Raw genomic sequence first — 21042 nt, 5'->3', positions numbered from 1 at the left:
TGTCCGTCCATAAGAAACGATCTAGTACCAATACTTATCATTGCCCTATGACTTCAGGTTCATTTTATGGCGTTTTGGGTTTATACCACACGAATTTATGATAATATCCACTTTTTCGTGTATATTAGCACATGTTGATTTTGTAAATAAAAAAATTGACAAACTCCGATTGACCTAAAATTTTATAGGTCCACTGGGAACAACCTATTGACTAATATTTATCGCTTTGCCATGACTTTCGATTTTATTTCTTGGTATTCGGCGTCACGAATTTATAATTATACCCACTCGTGTGTGTTAATTAGTACATGTTGATTGTGTAGAATTTTTTCGACGGACTCCGATTGGCCTCAAATTGTACAGGTCCATAGGAAACAACCTACTGACCAATACTCATTGCTTCATGATGACTAAATGTCGCTTTTTGGCATTTTAGGTATATTTAATGGAATTTCGAGATCATGCAATACGAATTTATGATTATATTCACTTTTTCGTGTGTATTAGTACATGCTGATTTAGTAGAATTTTTTTGACGAATTCTGATTAGCCTGAAATTTTATACGTCCATAGGAAACTCCCTAGTGACCAAAACCCTTTGACTCTCCATGACTTTCGGGTTCGTTTTATGGTGTTTCTGGGTCATGCAATATGAATTTGTGATTATATTCATTTTTTCATGTGTACTAGTATATGCTGACATTGTAGATTTTTTTCAATTGACTCTGATTGGCCTGAAATTCCATATGTGCATAGGAAATGACCTAGTGATCAATACTCATCGCTTCGCCATGACCTTCGAGTTCATTCTAAGGCATTTCAAGGTTTGTGTGCATTAGCACATGTTGACTTTGTAGAAATTTTTTGACAAACCATTGGCCTAAAATTCTGTAGGTCCATAGAAAACGGCCTAGTGACCAATACGTATCGTTTTGATATGACTTTCAGGTTTATTTTATGGTATTTCGGAGTCATACAACACGAATTTATGAGTATATTTACTTTTTCGTATATATTAGTACATGTGGACTTTGTAGAATTTTTCTAACAAGCTCCGATTGGCCTAAAATTTTATAGGTCCACAAGAAACGGTTTAGTGGCCAATACGCATTGCGTCGCCATGACTTTCGTGTTTAATTTATGGCGTTTCAGGGTCAAGCAACATAAATTTAAAATTATATTCACTTTTTCGTGTATATGTACATGTTGATTTTATAGAATTTTTTTGACGGACTCCCATTTGCCTGAAATTTTGTAGGTCCATAAAAAATGACCTAGTGACCAATACTCATAGTTTTCCATGACTAACGTTGCTTGTTGGCGTTTTGGGTTCATTTCATGGAGATTCGGGATCACGCAATACGAATTTGTGATTATATCCACTTTTTGATGTCCATCAGTACATGTAGATTTTGTAGAATCTTTTTGACGGACTCTGATTGATATGAAATTCCGTAGGTCCATAGGAAATGGTCAAGTGACCATACACATCACTTCGCCATTACTTTCAGGTTCATCTTTTGTGGTTTGGGATCATACATTATAATTATATCCACATTTTGTGTTTATTGACGGACTTTGATTGGCCTGAATTATTGTAGGTCCATAGGAAACGGCCTAGTGACCAATACTCATCGCTCCGCTATGACTTTCGGGTTCATTTTATGGCGTTTCTAGGTCAGGCAACACAAATTTGTGATTATATCTACTTTCATTTGTATTAGTACATGCTGATTTTGTTCTATTTTTCAATTAAAAGGTGCTTGTAATAATATTAAATTAGAGGAGGTGACTTAATTTAGGGAAGAAGAAAAAAATAATAACTACGATACTAGACAAATTGACTATTGAGAACCAGGAAGACAATATATGATTGCAAAATATAACTGCTTTACGGGCTGATTGCCTAGTTTCTTCATGCCTGTGTTTTTATACACAGTTTTATCTGTGGGGATAATTAAACTAATGCAAAAGAGATCCTTTGCCATTTTTTTTCCTGTCTTCTGTTGCAATTTGCAACCAGAGCAGAACATTCGTTTTATACGTCCCAAACTTATAAAATTTCAGCAAAGATGATCACTGGTATATAAACAGAACATCTTGTTGTTGTTGTTGTTGTTGTCAGCAAAGATGAACACAAAGCTGGAAATTTAATAATGGAAGGTCACTAAGGAACTAAATTTTCAGACTCCGTATTCAGGTTAGAGTTTATGCAAGTACAAATCCCATTTAACTAAAAAATATGTAGCAATTCCATATATTTTTTCTTTTCTTTGCACTTTCGACTATCTCCTCTTTCCTCCTCCATTTGGTCTAAAACACAATCAGTTCAATCCCTTGTGCTGCTGCCACTTCCTGATGGCCTTTTCCCTGAGTACTTCTGTTACAATAACAAAAAGGAGTCTTTATATACTCTCACCAAGTGAGACTAGTAACATTGACAGCAAGAACACTATTTGGAAAAATATACAAAAAGAACTCATTTGCTATTGAGTTCACCTGCTTTCCAAGGTTGAATGGGATGTATTTGTATCTGATCATGTGCGTAATTTGCCGCCTCATTGTAAGGATGAAAAGGACAACCCAATAGCACAACAGTATAGGCCAGAATACAGGAACATCAAATATGGAGAAGAAAGTCATGACAAATGCCACACAGAAAGCCTTTGTTATGGCATACCTGAAGAAAACAGAAAAAGAGAGTAGACATTGTAGCAACGCCCAAAGTTAAAAAAAAGTAGTAGTAAACAGCCTGAAATAGATGCATCAGAACCCATGCTATCTCCACTACAGAATGTAAAATGCAGAACAGTCCCATCAAGTGGCAAAAGCACCAAAATGCTACTCCATCTTGTTAAAAAATAGAATTCCTAAAAGCGAAAAGCCTGAGTGAGCTCTATAACATTTAAATATTGAAAGAAAAACTATATTCCTATATGTTTATCCTATGAAAGGAGACAACCAATAAATATATAGTAATCTGGAGGTTAGAAATTTGATCTTCCTCTTGCCAAGCTCATCATTCCCCACCCCTAACACAAAATATCAGGAAAGGACAAAAAGGATTCCGTGGAACTTAAGAAATAATTCTCCTCCTTTCGATTCCAGTTGTTCACGTGCAAAGCATCATCCCACTAAAAGGTGTAAATCCACATTATGCAACACCATAATGTTTAACAGGAATTGCATGCACAAACGAAAATAAATGGTGAAAGCTTTAGCAAACATTTTTCCTTTCCAAGGGTGGCCCATAATTTCCCGTCAGCTTAGTGTTCATGTAGTCTATAGTTGACTGACAATTGCAGCTGATGTTGAAAAAGAAAAGAAAGAGATACGTGATGATATCAGAAAACTATAGAAGAAACAACAACCCAACTTGTTATTCTAACAAGGTGGAGCTTTGAGTAAATTATAGAAGAAACAACAACCCAAATTGTTGATTCTGGAAAGGTGACTGAAAACTTTGTGAAGCAGCACCACAAAGAAGAAGAGTAACAGCAAAAGATTATAGCATAAGGTATAAAAAGGAAATAGAAGAGTCCAAGGCATCATGAGCTTGATACATGTTCCCCTAATAAGTCCATAATACATTCACCATCTAAAAAGGGGATTCTAAAACCAATTTCCTTCGGCTTCCTAAAAAGCCCAAATCTTATGGGACACAAAAGCAAAGCTCATAGTCCATCCACTTTCGCAGAAGAAATGGAAATCTTTTTCTTTAAGGTACTTGTACACAAAAGGCAGATGGATCTCTGGTTCAACTGTGTCAAGGATCTTCTTAGTGCAGATATTACTAAGTACCTTTTTATAATAAGCCAAAGCACTACCTTTTTATAATAAGCCAAAGCACTCCTATTAATAGCACACCAAAACAGTGTCAAAAGTATATACGAAATTGTTGTATGGCTCAACCACAATCATTTAACCAGTTATCCTTGCTATTACATAATAGTGGCTTCTTTTACACTACCAAAACATGTTAAAATGGCAATTGAATGCATTAAGCTCCCACTACACTCAAGGTTATCTAATTCTACAGACCAAACAAAATTAAAGTTGTCACAATGATATGGTCATACATATTCTTCTACGTTGTCTACCTTCAATCCCTTTATGTAACCCCTCTCAATTGTATCCTAGGAAGCCCTCAAGTGAGTGGAGAAGTTGCTAGGTAGTTATCTCAATGTCCTATAAGGCTTTGACAAGGTCACATGCTAAAGCGCTTCAAGAGAAGTTGATTGAGCTACATCCGAATAACAAAGCCTCAGAGGGATGAAAAAAAGAGCAAGGACCACAGACTAATCGAGTTCGTGCAGTGACGTGGTGGAAGACCTGCAGCTCGTGCGGCACCATGTAGGCTCACGTGGTAGCTCGACGTCAATTTGGAAGTTTTATTTCATGGTCTTTTTGTTTTTGCCCGATATTAGCCCTACTATAAATATAGCTCTTAGACTTGTTTTTCACAAATTTTGATGATTACTTTGACATTATTAAGAAAGGAAAAATCATTTTCCTTTGTTCTTGATTGAACTCTTGATTTTCTCAAGGTAATTTAATTTCTTATTAAGATTTCTTCTTGTATTAATACCAAGAAAGATGAATAATAGGATTGAATCAAATACCAAGAACCGTAATGCTTCCTAACCGATACAATTTAATGTTCACTTGTACCAGGTAACACTATAACAGTAAAGAACACTTGAATATATGGCCATGCTAAATTCCAATGGAAATGAAAATAAACAATGAAATCTGTTACCTTTACACAAGACATACCAACTCAAAAGTTTCTAATGTTAAAACACACATGCCAGAAATTTCTAACACGGCTATTCATTACTCTTAATTTATCAGGAAAAGGAAGACCAATCGAAACAGCAGATAAAGCAAACTGAGCAAATTCTGATTAGAAGAATACTCCAAGCTATCAATTCAAAAGAAGAATACAGAAAAAATATGACAACTTTTTCTCCATTTAAAAAGCACATATGTACACCAAGAACTATTACCAGAATTTGAACTCCGGAAGACGACGAATAAAAGGCTTGAACTCATCTGAACCTTTAGTTGGCAACATAGCCCCATCAGAAGGTTCCAGCTCAGGATCAACAAGAGGTGATAGGAAACCAATCAGCAGATTGAGTATGTAGATGCCCAAACCATATGTAACAACGTAGAATCCTTGAACATAATAAACCCGAAGAGCATAAAGCAATGCTAGGCCAACAGTTCCAATCCACCTATAGAGTGCATGAGGAGTGGTTTTATCTAAGTAGTACTGGAAAAGTTTTGAAAGTTCAAGCCTCCGTTGGTTCAATGCTGCAGCTGCTGATGCACCACCATCTCCAACACCCTCCATAAAAATTCAACTTGACAATCCTTGAAATGCATATAACAATGGGATAAGATCAACGAGGGCAAAGCATCATCTTACAAACAACTAGAAATACATTCTCAAGCATAGTGGACTCACTGCCAAAGGACGAAACAAAGGAGATAGGAGTCTTAATTCTGTTACTGCTATGAAAAAAAAAAGGAACTTAAATATGGGAAGTTAAGAAATAGCTGAAAGCATATACTGCTCACTGTCATGGGCACTCATTTTACAGAAAATGACAGTCAGCACATTCAACTGTTTGCAAGTTACGAACCCCTCCAAAAAGACCAAATTTCCACTTTATTTGTGTTGGAAAGAAATTGGACCTAGATAAAGCAGAATGGATGTAGAAGCCAACTACGTCCAAGCAGAACGGGCGTAGTTGATCGAATTGACCATACAACAAGAGATGATTGCTGAATTCAACTAGAACACATTCACCCTCCATGTGATGATTGCTGAAAACGGAAGTCAAGAAAATGAAGCAATGTGCAGTCTCAGATACAAATCATTTGAATCCCCACTTAGTACCGTAGAACCACAATCTCCACACTACCAAAACTCAGGGGCAGCACTCAATTTTCACCATAGACCTCTCCCCCCCCCCCCGGGGCAATACATAACCCCGCCCCTCGCTCTGGAAATTTATTTTGAAAAAAAGAAAGTTACCATAAAACATGTCCTTTGCTCAGGAGGAATTGGAGGAATTGAAATACTTCAAAAAACCAAATAAACTCGAGCACAATGCATATATCAGTTATCCATTTTTCCAGAGCACACTAAACACAACGATAGTTTCAAACAATTGAAAAATTCTATATACAGCATCAACTAGAATCAAATATGAAACGGGCCAATCAGACATTAGAAACACAATCAATATAGTGAAAATATACAAAAACTAACTACACCTCAATTCCTAATCAGTCGGGGTCAACTGTATGAATCTTTTGTATACATCCCACTCTATTCAGGAACTCTATTTCATTCGAACACTAAATAATTTATACTTTAAGGCAAATTACGGAATCTTCAGAGTAAAAAATGATACAGCAAAATATCAATGTGTGTGTGTGTGTTCGAATTAGGGTTTTGCAATACAGATAGAAACAAAGACTAAAGATAAATAAAATTGGGGTTAGATAAAAGGAGAGAAGGCGGCAAAAAAGACGATTCTAACCTTTACTGACAGTAGAGAAGTGAAGAGACTGAATTTTTGGAGGAGCGAAGATACGATTGGATCTTAATAGCTGCCCGACGAGCGCAGAGATTTCTCTGTTTCTACTCTTTGTTGGTGACGACTGAAAATAGAATATGCCTTGCTCCTTTGTACTATTTAATCCATTTTCTCGTGTCAGTTCTCTTCTCCCCTTCTTATTTTTCTTTTGCGTGAAGTTGTAAAATAGAGTTAAATAAATTACTACTATTTTTGTTTTACTCTATATAACACACTTTCACTTTTTGTTTAGGGGAAAAGACTAAAATTGTTCCTATACTATCAAAAACTAATTACGTTTATACTCGTTTCTACTTTCGGTCCAAATATAGGCCTGCCGTTAAGAAAGTAGACAAAATCGTCCCTAACCCTAACGGTTGCCCATGACTCAGCAACTAAAATGACACGGTGGACTCCATGTCACTATTTATTTTCCATCTGTAATAATAAATAACTAAACCTACTAAAATTAGTCTTCTCCTTCTCTAACTTTCCAGATTCAAGGCGCAAGATTTAACCAATTCTAATTTAAATAACAAGTTGCAGCTTTGAATAGTTTCAGCATTTCAATGTCAGATTCTTTGTTTTATTCAGTCCAAAACAGATCAAAAATTTCCGAAATGATTCTCACCCTATTGATTCTTCTTTGTTTGCGAAAAAGATTGTTCCGTCAAGACTGGTTCTGATATGTTCAAGCCGTAAAGAAATTTTTTAGCAAAAAAAGATTTTTTCATTGGGTGGAATTTTAAAGAGAAACAGGAGGTCACCCGTAAATAGGTTTTTATGGAGGATTTCTTTCTTCTGGATCTAGCTCTTCTTCTTTTTGTGGAAAAGGAGTGTTACTGGGTAGTTATGACCAGTAAAGAGAAGCGAGAGATGGAAGAAAAGAGAGGTGATTTTTTGATGAGTGACTGGTAGTGTTTAAAGAGATGGTTTCTAGTGAAGCTTTTTGGTGGGTATTCCCAATAAGTGATTGCTGATGATTTTCTAGGTGGAGAGAAGGTGGGGTATTTTCTTGGTGGAAGACGGCTGGAGTGGTGGTTCGAACACTGATCGGTAATGATGAAAATTTATGAAATAATTTTGAGGAATAGAACAAGAACCTTGAATTTGCAACAATGGTGGTATATTGTTAGATAAGAAGAAGACTAATTTTAATGGGTTTAGTTATTTACTGAGTATTACATATGAAAAATAAATAGTGCCATGGAGTCCACCGTGTCATTTTAGTTGTTGAGTCATGGGAAGCCGTTAGCGTTAGGGACGATATTGTCTACTTTCTTAACGGCAGGCCTATATTTGGACCGAAAGTAGAAACGGGTATAAACGTGACTAATTTTCGATAGTATAGGGATAATTTTGGCCTTTTCCCTTTTGTTTATCCAAAAAAAATAATGAAGGGTCAAATATATTCCTATACTATTAAAAGGGGTTTAAAAATATCCTCTGCTATACTATTTGGTCATCATAGCTGATTACGTCCAACTATGCCTTATAAAAAGGACACGCGGACGTTGCAAATATAATCTAAGTATTTAGCCTAGAGTCGAACCCACAAGGAATTAACCTATCAATTATTTCTCATTAAACTTACTAAATTCCACAGAATCAACTTTCCAAACGTTGTAAATAACAATTGAGGGTATTTCTACTAACTACAAATGAATGTAACTAAGCAACTGAAAACTAACTATGATTGAGTTGTAAATAATTAAGAGAAGGTTCTAAGGTTATGATTTCCCCTATTGATGGAATCCCTTCCGGTTATGCTTCACATAGAATCACCAAATCATCTCTATCAATCATGAGCACTCCTATTACCGTAAATCTCTCCCGAGTAATCACGATAATTTACTAGACGCACTCTCCTGAGATACGTTAGCTGGCTTTGTTTATTACAACTCACTTTAGATTGCACACAAGTCTTCGTTATCCCTAATCCCGCCTTTAAATCCGCAGTTATTGATCTCTCATATACTTTGGGAGTGGTGTTGTTCAACAATTACCTAAATATGCACTCTCTCCCGAGTTATGCACACTAAATAAGCACAGCTAATTGAGGATCTTGTCAATTAACTACAACAAACACATAGTTGAACAAATAGAGATTAAATCAGGCAAACTATATTAACATAACAAAAAGTTTATCCTTCAACAGGTTCCATCAAAACCTTAGACTAAATATTTAGCTACTCATACTATGGTTCATCATAACAATATTCAAATTCATCACAAATCATAAAAACAAAAGGAGGAAAGGAAGAACTCGATGTTGAATTATCCTCCTTGCCTCTTGCCTCTCCTTTTCTTGAACTAAGCTATGAAAACCTTGATAATGATCTCTTGGGCGAGCTAGACCTTCTATAGGTTAAGTGGATTTGCCCCCAAACGTCCAATTTTACCCCTGAAATTTACTTTTCCGGAACTGGGCTAGCGCGTTCGCGCTAATGACCGCACATATGCCCTATCATTCCACCTCGACCATCTGGGCTAGCGCGGTCACACTACTGGACGCGCTAGTCCAGGTCTTCATTTCATCAATTCTTTCTCTCGTCTTCCCACGTACTCAGCTCCAAGGGGCTTTTCTTGCTTCAATTTAGCTCCAACCATAGTTTTAAGTCCTCATACATGCTATGCACTCCTGCAACGTGTGACATTCACAATTAGATCCAATTTAACATCATTTAACTATATTATAGCAGTAAAATATAATCAAGCTGGGGCATAAGCAATCGCCAAATTACATAAATCTAGCCTATTATCAACACCCCACACTTAAATCATTGATAATCCTCGAGCAATCCACCACACTCTATAAGGGTTCCTTCACTAAGCATTATTCCCTAACGCATCATACCAAGAACAAATCACATAAGTTACGCCTAGTAGTGAACAACCTTCGCCTCAAAAATCGACTCTCACGTGTTGTGCATTATTCATACTTACTCAAATTATTCTACACAGAAGTCAAGACTTGCCTTTCCTTCATGAATCACATGCCCTCACATCACATCAGAGAGTAGTTCCACATATAATGATATATAGAACAATTAGGAACTTAGACAGAAAAAATTCACTCACTCTCAAAAAGAACATTCACATGCCACAAAGATGCACCATAGGCTTGCCCGTAGTGTACTACTCTACTAATCGAGCCCACTCAGTCTAAGATCAATAGGACTTCACTTGGTTGTAATGTAGGCTAAGGGACGGGTAGGATATATTTGGATATAGTGACTAATCTCCCTAAGTACTTTTAATACAATTACATGAACATTCAAAACCATACTTATGTCAACCAAACACTCCACCACTTTTTATTTACAACAACCCCATCCATTAGGTGCAATTGTAAAAAACCACCACTTATCGATTACTACATTTACTCTTTCTTTTTTTTTCCTAAGTGGCGCTCATTCTTTTCCTTTTCCAAACACTTCACCTTCTCTCTATTTCAACGGTTCCACTCAAAAACCAAACCACCACCCCACAATTTTGCTTTTGCATAATTTCAACCCTATTCAAGTGCTTATGAGAGGTAAAAGGGTTCAAATAGAAGGCTATTCAACAATTGGGTAAGGTTCGCATTGTGGTTGCCAAAAAAACAGGCTTATAGGCTCAACGGGGTTAACTAAGATGTATTACAGTTAGGTGGGTTTACTTTATTTGTTTGGCTCAACAAAGAAATGCCTATATCACTTCTAAGACTGAATAAAACTACTATTTCGCTTTGTAAACACACGGGGCAAGTTCTAGGCATCAAATGTGAATCATGGAATACAGTAAAACTCACACACGCATGGCATATGACTCATTCCAGATTGGTTTATCAAGACACTCTCTTCTGAGTATTCAAGTCAGTGACAAACATACAGTTTAAGACACTTTAGCAAGAATCAACCACTAAGACTAAGCGTTACATTCTAGTGTCTATTGTGTTCAGGTGTAGCAACGCCAAGGGTTTGTATTTTGATTTTAGCTCGTAGCCCATTAATCCTAACAAAAAACTAAAAAAACAAACTAACAAAAATTACCTACACCCGGTTCAAGCTAAACCCTTGGAAAAGAATCGTGGCCCAAAGAAAAACCAAGGGGGAGTTACTACACTACCTAAAAAATCTTTTTTTTTTTTGTCTTTTCTCTAGACTTGCTTCCCTCAAGAAAATTGTCTAAAGGATCCGTCATTAGGAGAGTCTCCATATTTCCTTTTTTTCCGACTTAGTCCCTCAAGAACCTCGCCGAAAGAGATCTGTCGTCGGGACAAGTCACTTACCTACTTTAAACTTACCTAATGAAACTATTACTCAAAACACCAAAAACAATCAAAGTAAACCAAAGAAACATCAAACAGTCAATTTGTACAATTACATACTTACATTGAAGTATCCCTCACCCCACACTTAAAATGTATGCATGTCCTCATGTCATAAAAATTTAAAGAACAGTGAAGTAAAGGAACTTCCCTGAAATATCACTCCTGATCGGAGACGGTGTATGGGTTCACATTGCACGCACTACCCAGAGCTCTCAGCCAGCCTAAGAATTTCTTCTCCGACTTCACCTACCGGTTAGCCACCGCGTCTATGCGGGCACCTAAATCAGTGACTGAGGTATGCAACCCAGCCACCTCCTGCTCCAAAGCGGTGAAACGGGACAACCGGGTAGCTCCAGAAGATATTGCAGTCCCTGATGGTGTTGTAGCTACTGCACTGTGCTAATGGGTCTGTGGTTCTACCCCCACGTCCTCCTGCTCCGCCGCATCTTCCTCCGAGTCATCAAATCCACTAATATCCTCCTCACCTGCTACTGCCGGCTCTTTACCTGTGGTTACCTTGTCAGCCCGAAACTTGCGATCTTTTGGTACTAGCCCATCCACAGCTAGATTTTCGGGCACCCGAGCTTCCATGCAAAGCTTAGTAACCAAAAAAGGTAAAAAGAACCCATACCTTTTGACTGGACAGCGGATGAACATTTCCTCATGCATCAATCTAGCCACATCGAAGTTGTGACCATTGATGAAGCACCAAATCAAAGCTGCTCGGGGCCCATTTACCTTCATAGTGTTGGAGGATGGAATAAGATGGTTGTTGATAAGATACAATCAGCAATTCCCTTCAAAGGTTAGTGCCGAGGAGTGAAACTACTCACCATATTTCATCCAAACCACCTCCTTCCCCGGTACACAGATCGTTTCAAAGAACCTCTCCCACTGTGTGTGTCCTTGGCCATACCCCTCATAATAGTCATCATAATGATCCACAGGAGGGGGCAGCTGGTATGCCGTCCGTATCGCCTCAATAGAGGCATTCACCGCCTTTCGGCGCATTGTGACTACGCCACTGTCATGCTCCTTCACATTGGCATAAAACTCTCTAACAACCATTACATCGCCCTTGCCCGGATCGTTAATGAAAGTTTGCAACCCCCGCCTCACTAGCTTTGTGTACATGTGAGGGCAATGTAGCTGGACCGATCCTATGTTAATACCCCTCTCCGGAATCGACTTTTTAGAGGCCTTATTCGCAAAGCAGTCCTGAGCCTTGGCAGAGACAAATTTGTTGCTATCAAAGGGGCTGGCAGAGGTTTCCCCGCGCGTCCTGGACGAGCCAGCTTGGATACTAGAAGAGGCACCTGTGGCGCGGCATTTCCAAGATGGAGCCATAGTACCTGAAAAACGGGAGCACATTAGCACAACCCAACACAAAATTGTGACACAATGTGGTTACTCAGACTTCACACACATAAGTGGTCACCACTACATAATTACGTTCATTGAGGCCTTTCTACAAACACCTTGTGGGCATTCGGCACTCACAACCCATTCAAAGCATTTGACCACCCCAAAACCACCATAATGTACCCACAAGCACAACTAATTCACGCTCTAACTCTACTAACCATTCCATCCATAGTTACAACAACATCTACTACAAAATTTAACTAAACAAAGGCAAGAACAACAAAAATAAAAATAAAAAAATAAAACGAAAATCAAAGAAAAGGAAAAAAAAAGAACAAAATGGTACCTAGAAGGCATACTTGTAGTGGGAGATTGTTAGGAGAAGCAAAGAAGAAGAGAGGGGAGTGTGCTTGAGACTTGGGGAAAATAGGGGTAGGAATTTTGAAAAAGCTGGGAGTTGAAGGAGAAGGGGGAGGTTTATGTGTTTTCTGATTTATGGTGTTGGGTTATTTTGAAGAAGCTGGGCGTTGGGTTGGAAATAAAGAGGGGGGAGGGTTATTAGATGAGGGGGTTAATTTAGACTAAGGGAAAAAAAGGAAAAATTAACATAAAAAAATTATTCAGAAAATATATCACAAAACTCGTCAGATTTTGGGCGGAACTAGCGCGGTCGTAGCGCGGTACGAGCACGTCCGCGCTAGCCCAGGCAGAACACAACGCAATATGCGCGTCCACTAGCGCGATCGCGCTAGTAGTGCGGCCAGTAGCGTGTTCACGAGTGCAGGCGCGCTAATATTTTTTTTAAGCCCAGGCAGAATGTTTGCCCATATGCGCGGCCGCGCTCCTGGGCGAAATTTTTTCCATGTTTTGCACCTGTTCTTACCACTTTCAATGGCCTTATCACCCGCCCATTGTCACTTGCATTGGTTAGTACGTCCTAAAAACTCATAATTAACAATTACTTCTATTGTTGGGTTGCCTCCCAACCAGTTCCTTAGTTAATGTCTTGGCACGATGATTACAACAATTCAATGGGTTGCCTCCCATGTAGCGCCTGATTTAACATCGCGGCACGATGCAGACAAGCACATTTAAGGCTCGCTCGACCTCTGAGGTTCCGTCAAGTGGATCTCTGACACTTCCTTTGGTTCTTTAATGCCTATGTATAGCTTCAACCTCTGCCCATTGACTCTAAACCTATGAGAGTCTTTCTTTGAGGCAATCTCTACAGCCCCTGAAGGAAATACTTTAACCACTCGAAATGGACCAGACCATCGTGACTTAAGCTTACTAGGGAACAACTGTAATCTTGAGTTATAGAGCAATACCATGTCTCCGGGTTTGAAATCTCGCTCAACAATGTTCTGGTTATGCAACTTCTTCATTATTTTCTTGTACAACCTTGTGCTTTCAAAAGCAAGATGTCGGAACTCGTCAAACTCATGCAATTCAGTGATTCTCGTTGTGCCCGCAGCCTCAATGTCTAGGTTCAGCTGTTTCAGTGCCCACAAAGCCTTATGTTCAAGTTCTACTAGCAAGTGACAGGCCTTCCCAAATACCAACTTATATGGGGACATACTAATTGGTGTTTTAAAAGCAGTTCTATAAGCCCAAAGTGCATCATCTAGCCTTTTTGCCCAATCAGTTCTTGTGGCGTTTAGAGTTTTGGTCAGTACACTCTTTATCTCTCTATTAGACACTTCCACCTATCCACTGGTCTGCGGGTGATAAGGGGTAGCCACTTTGTGGCGTACATCATACTTTGCTAGCAACTTCTCGAAGGCTCTATTACAGAAGTGGGTGCCTCCGTCACTGATAATCGCTCTCGGGGTCCCAAAATGGGTGAATATGTTCTTCTTAAAAAACCCCACCACCACTCTTGCATCATTAGTGGGCAACGTTGCAGCTTCTACCCATTTGGACACGTAATCCATAGCAACAAGTATGTACTTATTGACAAAGGAGCTGACGAAGGGTCCTATGAAGTCAATCCCCCAAGCATCGAACACTTCCACCTCTTGAATCGGGTTCATGGGCATCTCATGGCGACGAAAAATGTTCTCGGTTCGCTGACATTCATTGCATCCCTTCACTCATTGGTGTGCATCTTTAAACACTGTTGGCCAAAAGAATCTAGCCTCTAGCACTTTTGCAGCTGTCCTGACCCCTCCAAAATGTCCTCCATACGTCGATGCGTTATAAGCCTGCAAAACAGAAGATTGTTCTATCTTGGGGACACATCTCTGGATCATATTGTCAACACATATTCTAAACAGATAAAGTTCATCCCAATAATACATGCGACAATCACGATAAAACTTTTTCTTTTGTACAAATGAAAGGTCATGGGGAGCTATACCACTAGCCAGATAATTTGCATAGTCTGCATACCATGGCACTTCCCCGAGGCTAGTAGCAAGCAGCTACTCGTCTGGAAAGGTTTCCAGAATATCTTCAACCTCGACTGAGTTTTCAGCTCCCTCAAGTCACGATAGATGGTCAGCGACTTGGTTTTTTGTGCCCTTACGGTCGCGAATTTCAAGGTTGAATTCTTGCAGTAGCAGTACCTAACAAATCAGGCGTGGCTTAGACTCCTTCTTCTTAATAAAGTACCTGAGAGCTGCATGATCAGTGTATACAATTACCTTAGAGCCAATCAGGGATGATCTGAACTTGTCGAAAGCAAACACCACAACCAACATCTCCTTCTTAGTCACCGTGTAGTTCAGTTGGGCTCCACTCAGCGTTCTACTAGCATAGTAGATTGGATACATTAGCTTGTCTTTCCACTATCCCAGCGCTGCCCCCACTGCGTAGTCACTGGTATCACACATGAGTTCGAATGGTTCCTCCCAGTCGGGGGCAACAATGATGGGTGCTGTGACTAGCCTCTTTTTCAGCTCCTCGAATGCTACCCTGCAATCATCAGAAAACAAGAAAGGGTGATCTTTTTCTAACAACTTACAGAGAGGATTGGCAATTTTTGAGAAGTCTCTTATAAATCTCTGGTAGAAACCGGCATGCCCGAGGAAGTTCCTAATTGCCTTGACTAAAGTTGGAATGGGGAGCTTTGCTATCACATCCACTTTAGCACGATCCACCTCAATTCCTTTGCTTGACACCCGGTGCCCCAAGACTATACCCTTTTGTACCATGAAATGACACTTCTCCTAATTAAAAACCAGGTTAGTCTCGATACACCGTTTCAGCACACGAGTCAGATTTATAAGGCACTTATCAAATGAGTTCCCCACCACTGAGAAATCATCCATGAATACCTCCATTATGTCATCCACCATGTCAGTGAATATGACCATCATATACCTTTGGAATGTGGCGGGTGCATTGCATAGGCCAAATGGCATCCTCCGAAAGGCATAAATGCCATACGGGCTAGTAAAGGAGGTCTTCTCTATGTCCTCTGGTGCAATAGAGATCTTATTGTACCCTGAGTACCCATCCAAAAAACAAAAGTGTGACCTCCCTTCCAATCTATCTAACATCTGATCAATGAAGGGAAGTGGTCTTTCCAGGTGGCTATATTTAACTTTCTATAATCCAGCGGCTGTCAAAGATTGGGAAAATGATTCCCGCATCTAGCCATTTTATCACTTCTTTCTTCACCACTTCCTTCATGTTGGGGTTCAGCCTTCTTTGGTGTTCCCTCGAAGGTTTGTGCCCCTCTTCCAGTAGAATCTTATGCATATAGTAGGCGGGGCTGATCCCCTTTATGTCTGCCATTTCCACCCAATGGCAGTGTTACACTCCTTGAGTACCTGCAAGAGTTGTTGTGCCTGCACATCTAACAAACTAGATGAGATAATAACAGGTAATGTGGAGTCAGGTCCAAGGAACTCATACCTGAGATGGGTGGGCAGTGGCTTCAATTCCAGCTTTGGGGGTTCTTCGATGGATGGCTTGTCTAGAGTAGTTTCTCTATTTTCTAAGTACAAAGGCTCAAATTCAAGAGTTCTATCCCAGAACCCTCTGCCCTCTAATGCCAACACCCATTCTACCAATTCTTATCTATTTACCTCATCTACATTCATCAGATATGCAGCAAGAGGGTCCTTTATAGTTAGCATCTCATCATTAGTCTCTACGATTACATCCACGGCATAAATAAGAGAGCAATTGGCGAATTCACTTGGTCACCTCATAGATTTCTGCACATTGAATATTATCTCTTTGTTGTTCAATCTCATCTTTATCTCCCCAGTCTCACAATCTATGAGAGCTCTCTCAGTGGCCAATAACGGCCTTCCCAAAATTATGGGAATATCCTCATCCACTTTGCAGTCTAAGATCATAAAATCTGCAGGGAACACAAATTTCCCTACCTGAATCAACACATCGTCCAGGATACCAGAGGGTCTTTTTACAGTCCTGTTAGCCAGCTGCAACAACATAGAGGTGGGTCTAGCTCTTCCAACCCCCAGCCTCTTATAAATCACCAGGGGCATAAGATTTATGCTGGACACTAGGTCACATAGTGCCTTAGCAAAAGCAAAATTACCAATAGTGCATGGAATTGTAAAGCTCCCTGGGTCAGACAGCTTTTCCGCAATTAGTCTAGTCACCACTGCACTACAGGTCTGAGTAAGAGTAAATGTGGCCAAGTCTTGAAAATCAAATTTTAGGGACATCAAGTCCTTCATCATTTTTGCATACCCAGGCATCTCTTTCAAAGCATCAATCAATGGAATATTTACCTGGATTTGTTTCAGCATCTCCAAGAATTTCTTGTATTGCTCCTCTTTTTGGTACTTCGCCAACCTCTGAGGGAATAGTGCAGGATGTCTCTTCTTCCCAATGATTTGGGATTGATCTTTGTCAGTTGCCACCTCAACGACTGGTTCATGGGCTGTCTCAGCTTCTTTCTTAGTCTCAGTCTCAGTCTGAATGTTATTTTCTTCCTGGGCAGGCAGGCCTGTCACCTCTATCAGTTTCGTTGACTCATCCAACTTAATGGGCACTAGTATGAGTGTCTCAACCTGTCTGGTTTCTCGAGCCCTCTCTTGCTCTACATCCAAATCTCTACCATTACGTAGACTCACTGCCATCAGCTGCTTCGAGCTTGATCTTTTGGATTTATCTGGGTATCAGCAGGTAATGTCCCATGAGAACGATTGTTCAGAGACATTGAAATTTGGCCCATCTGCACTTCAATATTCTTGATAGCTGAATCGTGTGCATCTACTCTCTCACTAATTTTTGCATTAGACCCAATAACCTGCTGCATCATTGCCTCAAGTTTAGCAAACCCATCTTCGTACCGTCCACCATACTGCTGCTGAGGAGGGTGATACCCCTTGCTGCTGATTCTGATTGTTATATCCCTATGGCCTTGGGTAAGGTGCCATATTATTAGGAGGTCTCATACTTCCCATGTTCCCATTGTTGAACTGAGACTGGATTGTTTTGTACGGCTGATTTTGCTGGCCCCAATTCTGACCACCCTGTCTCTGGCCTCCATAATTAGACACATAGTTTATGTCTTCTGGGTAGTGATGATGATCATGTTCTGCATTCCATTGGTTACCAATTGGCTGACTAATGCAAGATGTGCACAAGCCCCCATTGGTAGTATCTACGATGTGTACCTGCTGATTCTGCCCTGACTCTTCCACCTTTTTAGTGAGTATACTCATCTGTGTCAATAAGATGGCCATATTTTCAGCCATAGAGTTGGATAGATCTAAGGGCACTGAGTGAACCACTGGAGTGATAGGTGCATTCCTGGTTGTCCATCCCGAATTCTGCGCCATCTTATCGAGTAGACTCTGGCCTTCTCTCCATGTTTTGCTCAAAAATGCTCCACCAACTGAAGCATCAACAATGTTCTTCATGCTATTTGACAATTCCATGTAAAACCGCTACCCTAACATCAGATTTGGAATACCATGATGCGGACATATGACCAGCATCCCTTTGAAATGTTCCCATGTTTCATGCAGTGTCTCCATTGGTCTCTGTTTAAAACTCAAAATTTCATCAATTTGTTGAGCAGTTTTGTTGGGTGGGTGGAACTTGTTATGGAATTGATTGACTAACTCCTCCCAAGTTGTTGTGGAATTTATGGGAGTGAGTTTAACCAGGTCTGGGCAGCTCATGTCACGGAGAATGGAAACAATAACAGCTTGATTGCTTCTGGAGTTACGTTAGGCTACCTTTGGGTTTTGCAGATTGACAGAAAAATTTTCAAGTGTTGTTGAGGATCTTCGATTTGTGACCCCGAAAATAGTCCCTTGTTTTGCAACAAGTGCAGCATGTTATTCGTGATTTGATACGATTCAGCCTGTATCTGCGGGACTACAATCGCTGTGGCTAGATTTTCAGCTGTGGGTTGTGCCCAGATAGAGAGCAACCTCTGGCGCGATTGGTATTGCTGGGTCTATTTCGTGATCCCCCATGTTTGGTTCGAATTGTTCAGTTGCTTGTTTTTTCGGTTGGCCCGATTCAAGGCCTTGAAAACTCTCTTGGGATCTGATAATGCTTCAAATATTTCACCAGTTCTCGATGAGTTTCTAGGCATGCACCTGTACACCCAAGTTAACAAACGTTAAAATTTCAATGTATAGATTGGGTGTAGAGAAAACTGACTACACTAAGAATTTTTGTATTTCTTTCAATTGTAATTGATAACATTGTTAGTTCCCCGGCAACGACGCCAAAATTTGATCACGCCCAACTATACCTTATAAAAAGGACACGGATGTTGCAAATATAATATGAGTATTTAGCCCAGAGTCGAACCCACAAGGAATTAACCTATCAATTACTTCTCGTTAGACTTACTAAATTCCACGGAATCAACTTCCCAAACTTTGTAAATAACAATTGAGGGTATTTCTACTAACTACAAATGAATGTAACTAAGCAGCTGAAAACTAACTATGATTGAGTTGTAAATAATTAAGAGAAGGTTCTAAGGTTATGATTTCCCCTATTGATAGAATCCATTCCGGTTATGCTTCACATAGAATCACCAAATCATCTCTATCAATCATGAGCACTCCTATTACCGTAAATCTCTCCCGAGTAATCACGATAATTTACTAGACGCACCCTCCCGAGATACGCTAGCTAGCTTTGTTTATTACAGCTCACTTTAGATTGCACCCAAGGCTTCGTTATCCCTAATCCCGCCTTTATACCCGCAGTTATTGATCCCTCATATACTTTGGGAGTGATGTTGTTCAACAATTACCTAAATATGCACTCCCTCCCGAGTTATGCACACTAAATAAGCACAGCTAATTGAGGATCCTGTCAATTAACTACAACAAACACATAGTTGAACAAATAGAGATTAAATCAGGCAAACTATATTAACATAACAAAAAGTTCATCCTTCAATAGATTCCATCAAAACCTTAGACTAAATATTTAGCTACTCATACTATGGTTCATCATAACAATATTCAAATTCATCACAAATCATAAAAATAAAAGGAGGAAAGGAAGAACTCGATGTTGAATTATCCTCCTTGCCTCTTGCCTCTCCATTTCTTGAACTAAGATATGAAAAGCTTGATAATGATCTCTTGGGCGAGCTAGACCTTCTATAGGTTAAGTGGATTTGCCCCCAAACGTCCAATTTTACCCCTGAAATTTACTTTCCCGGAGCTGGGCTAGCCGGTCGCGCTAATGGACGCGCTAGTGACCACACATATACCCTATCATTCTGCATCGACCATCTGGGCTAGCGCGGTCGTGCTAGTCCAGGTCTTCATTTCATCAATTCTTTCTCTCGTCTTCCCACGTACTCAGCTCCAAGGGGCTTTTCTTGCTTCAATTTAGCTCCAATTATAGTTTTAAGTCCTCATACATGTTACGCACTCCTGCAACGTGTGACATTCACAATTAGATCCAATTTAACATCATTTAACTATATTATATCAGTGAAACATAATCAAGCTGGGGCATAAACAATCGCCAAATTACATAAATCTAGTCTATTATCAACAACCCCTACCGTTATATTCTCATTCAAATATACCCCTTAATTGGACGGACTGCCACGTGGCACTTGAGAATAAAAGAGACTCACCTCAAATTAAGTTACCCGGTTCAATACTAACACGACCCCAATTAGACCCGTACCCATCCACTTAAAAAACAGCCCTATCCAATTAAACCCCTCATTTCACTTTAATAATTTTCCTTAGCAGCCAAACCTGTTGTATATGAAATACTTTGACTAGGTCACAGTGTTCACGTAAAAATAGGCATTAATCTTCATATGTTTTGATCCACAACTTAAGCCATATACTTGCGTCTATGTGCTTTTGGCACGTTTCGTTTTCCTCTCTTTGAGTAATATATAGAGGCAGTAATGATATTCAATTTCTATGCTGACAAAGTTAAGAATGAGACAATCCACCGATAATTTTGCAGGCATGACGTGGTGGCCTTCTACATTTCTGAAAAAATGCAAACTTGAGCCTTAAAATTTTGGTAATCGAATCTGAGTCTTCTTGTTCTTGGAAATCTATTTATGTTTGGTTCAAATTTTAGCCCAAGCTTCATGCCAAAAGAATAAGATGTCAGAGCAGATGGGTGCATTTTCTTCTTCAGTAAGGCCATGATTTCAAAAACCAAAATACTTTGCACTTTCATTGGATGTGGTTGATAGATATATGAATAGAAAATTTTCTAATTCCATGAAAATCCAAAATCAATCTATGGACTATACACAATCGTTTATGTTATAACAGGTAAGGAGTAAGAAAAAAACATATAAGAAATTAAAGGTAAAGGAAATGA

The 21042-nt window shown here is 39.5% G+C and overlaps 3 protein-coding genes and 1 non-coding gene across 4 annotated transcripts; 1 reads left to right on the top strand and 3 right to left on the bottom strand.

Moving 5' to 3' along the window:
• Positions 1 to 2061: 2061 nt before the first annotated feature.
• Positions 2062 to 6789, bottom strand: LOC104237997 (protein RER1B-like). The gene is made up of 4 exons (XM_009792253.2): positions 6558 to 6789; positions 5010 to 5379; positions 2500 to 2680; positions 2062 to 2380 (listed from the first exon to the last, which is right to left on the bottom strand). The coding sequence occupies exons 2-4, from the start codon at positions 5357 to 5359 to the stop codon at positions 2330 to 2332; spliced, it is 582 nt and encodes a 193-aa protein (XP_009790555.1). The 5' UTR covers positions 5360 to 5379; positions 6558 to 6789; the 3' UTR covers positions 2062 to 2329.
• A 6575-nt stretch (positions 6790 to 13364) lies between these two features.
• Positions 13365 to 13850, bottom strand: LOC138884004 (uncharacterized). Its single transcript, XM_070164740.1, has one exon. The coding sequence runs from the start codon at positions 13848 to 13850 to the stop codon at positions 13365 to 13367; it is 486 nt and encodes a 161-aa protein (XP_070020841.1).
• A 2574-nt stretch (positions 13851 to 16424) lies between these two features.
• Positions 16425 to 17336, bottom strand: LOC138884003 (uncharacterized). The gene is made up of 2 exons (XM_070164739.1): positions 16986 to 17336; positions 16425 to 16868 (listed from the first exon to the last, which is right to left on the bottom strand). Exons 1-2 carry the CDS (start codon positions 17334 to 17336, stop codon positions 16425 to 16427), a joined length of 795 nt encoding a protein of 264 aa, XP_070020840.1.
• An 835-nt stretch (positions 17337 to 18171) lies between these two features.
• LOC138884429 (small nucleolar RNA R71) lies at positions 18172 to 18278 on the top strand. The gene has a single exon (XR_011404623.1). It is a non-coding gene; the product is annotated as a small nucleolar RNA R71 (small nucleolar RNA).
• The last annotated feature ends 2764 nt before the right edge of the window (positions 18279 to 21042 follow it).

The sequence above is a fragment of the Nicotiana sylvestris genome, chromosome 12 (genome assembly GCF_000393655.2).
Source record: "Nicotiana sylvestris chromosome 12, ASM39365v2, whole genome shotgun sequence".
Classification (NCBI taxonomy): domain Eukaryota; kingdom Viridiplantae; phylum Streptophyta; class Magnoliopsida; order Solanales; family Solanaceae; genus Nicotiana; species Nicotiana sylvestris.
The sequence above is the reverse complement of the archived record's forward strand: the minus strand, read 5'-3'. Positions and strand labels throughout refer to the sequence as shown.

What these genes read in the sequence shown, in the direction of transcription:
- LOC104237997 (XM_009792253.2), bottom strand. Translation starts at nt 5,359, where the DNA reads ATGGAGGGTGTTGGAGATGGTGGTGCATCAGCAGCTGCAGCATTGAAC. An exon ending in CTTCCGGAGTTCAAATTCTG is followed by an intron (nt 2,681 to 5,009) that starts GTAATAGTTCTT and finishes TGTTTTCTTCAG; the next exon opens with GTATGCCATAACAAAGGCTT. An exon ending in CATTCAACCTTGGAAAGCAG is followed by an intron (nt 2,381 to 2,499) that starts GTGAACTCAATA and finishes TTATTGTAACAG; the next exon opens with AAGTACTCAGGGAAAAGGCC.
- LOC138884004 (XM_070164740.1), bottom strand. Translation starts at nt 13,850, where the DNA reads ATGTCCCCATATAAGTTGGTATTTGGGAAGGCCTGTCACTTGCTAGTA.
- LOC138884003 (XM_070164739.1), bottom strand. Translation starts at nt 17,336, where the DNA reads ATGGCAGTGAGTCTACGTAATGGTAGAGATTTGGATGTAGAGCAAGAG. An exon ending in AGATGCTGAAACAAATCCAG is followed by an intron (nt 16,869 to 16,985) that starts GTAAATATTCCA and finishes ACTCTTACTCAG; the next exon opens with ACCTGTAGTGCAGTGGTGAC.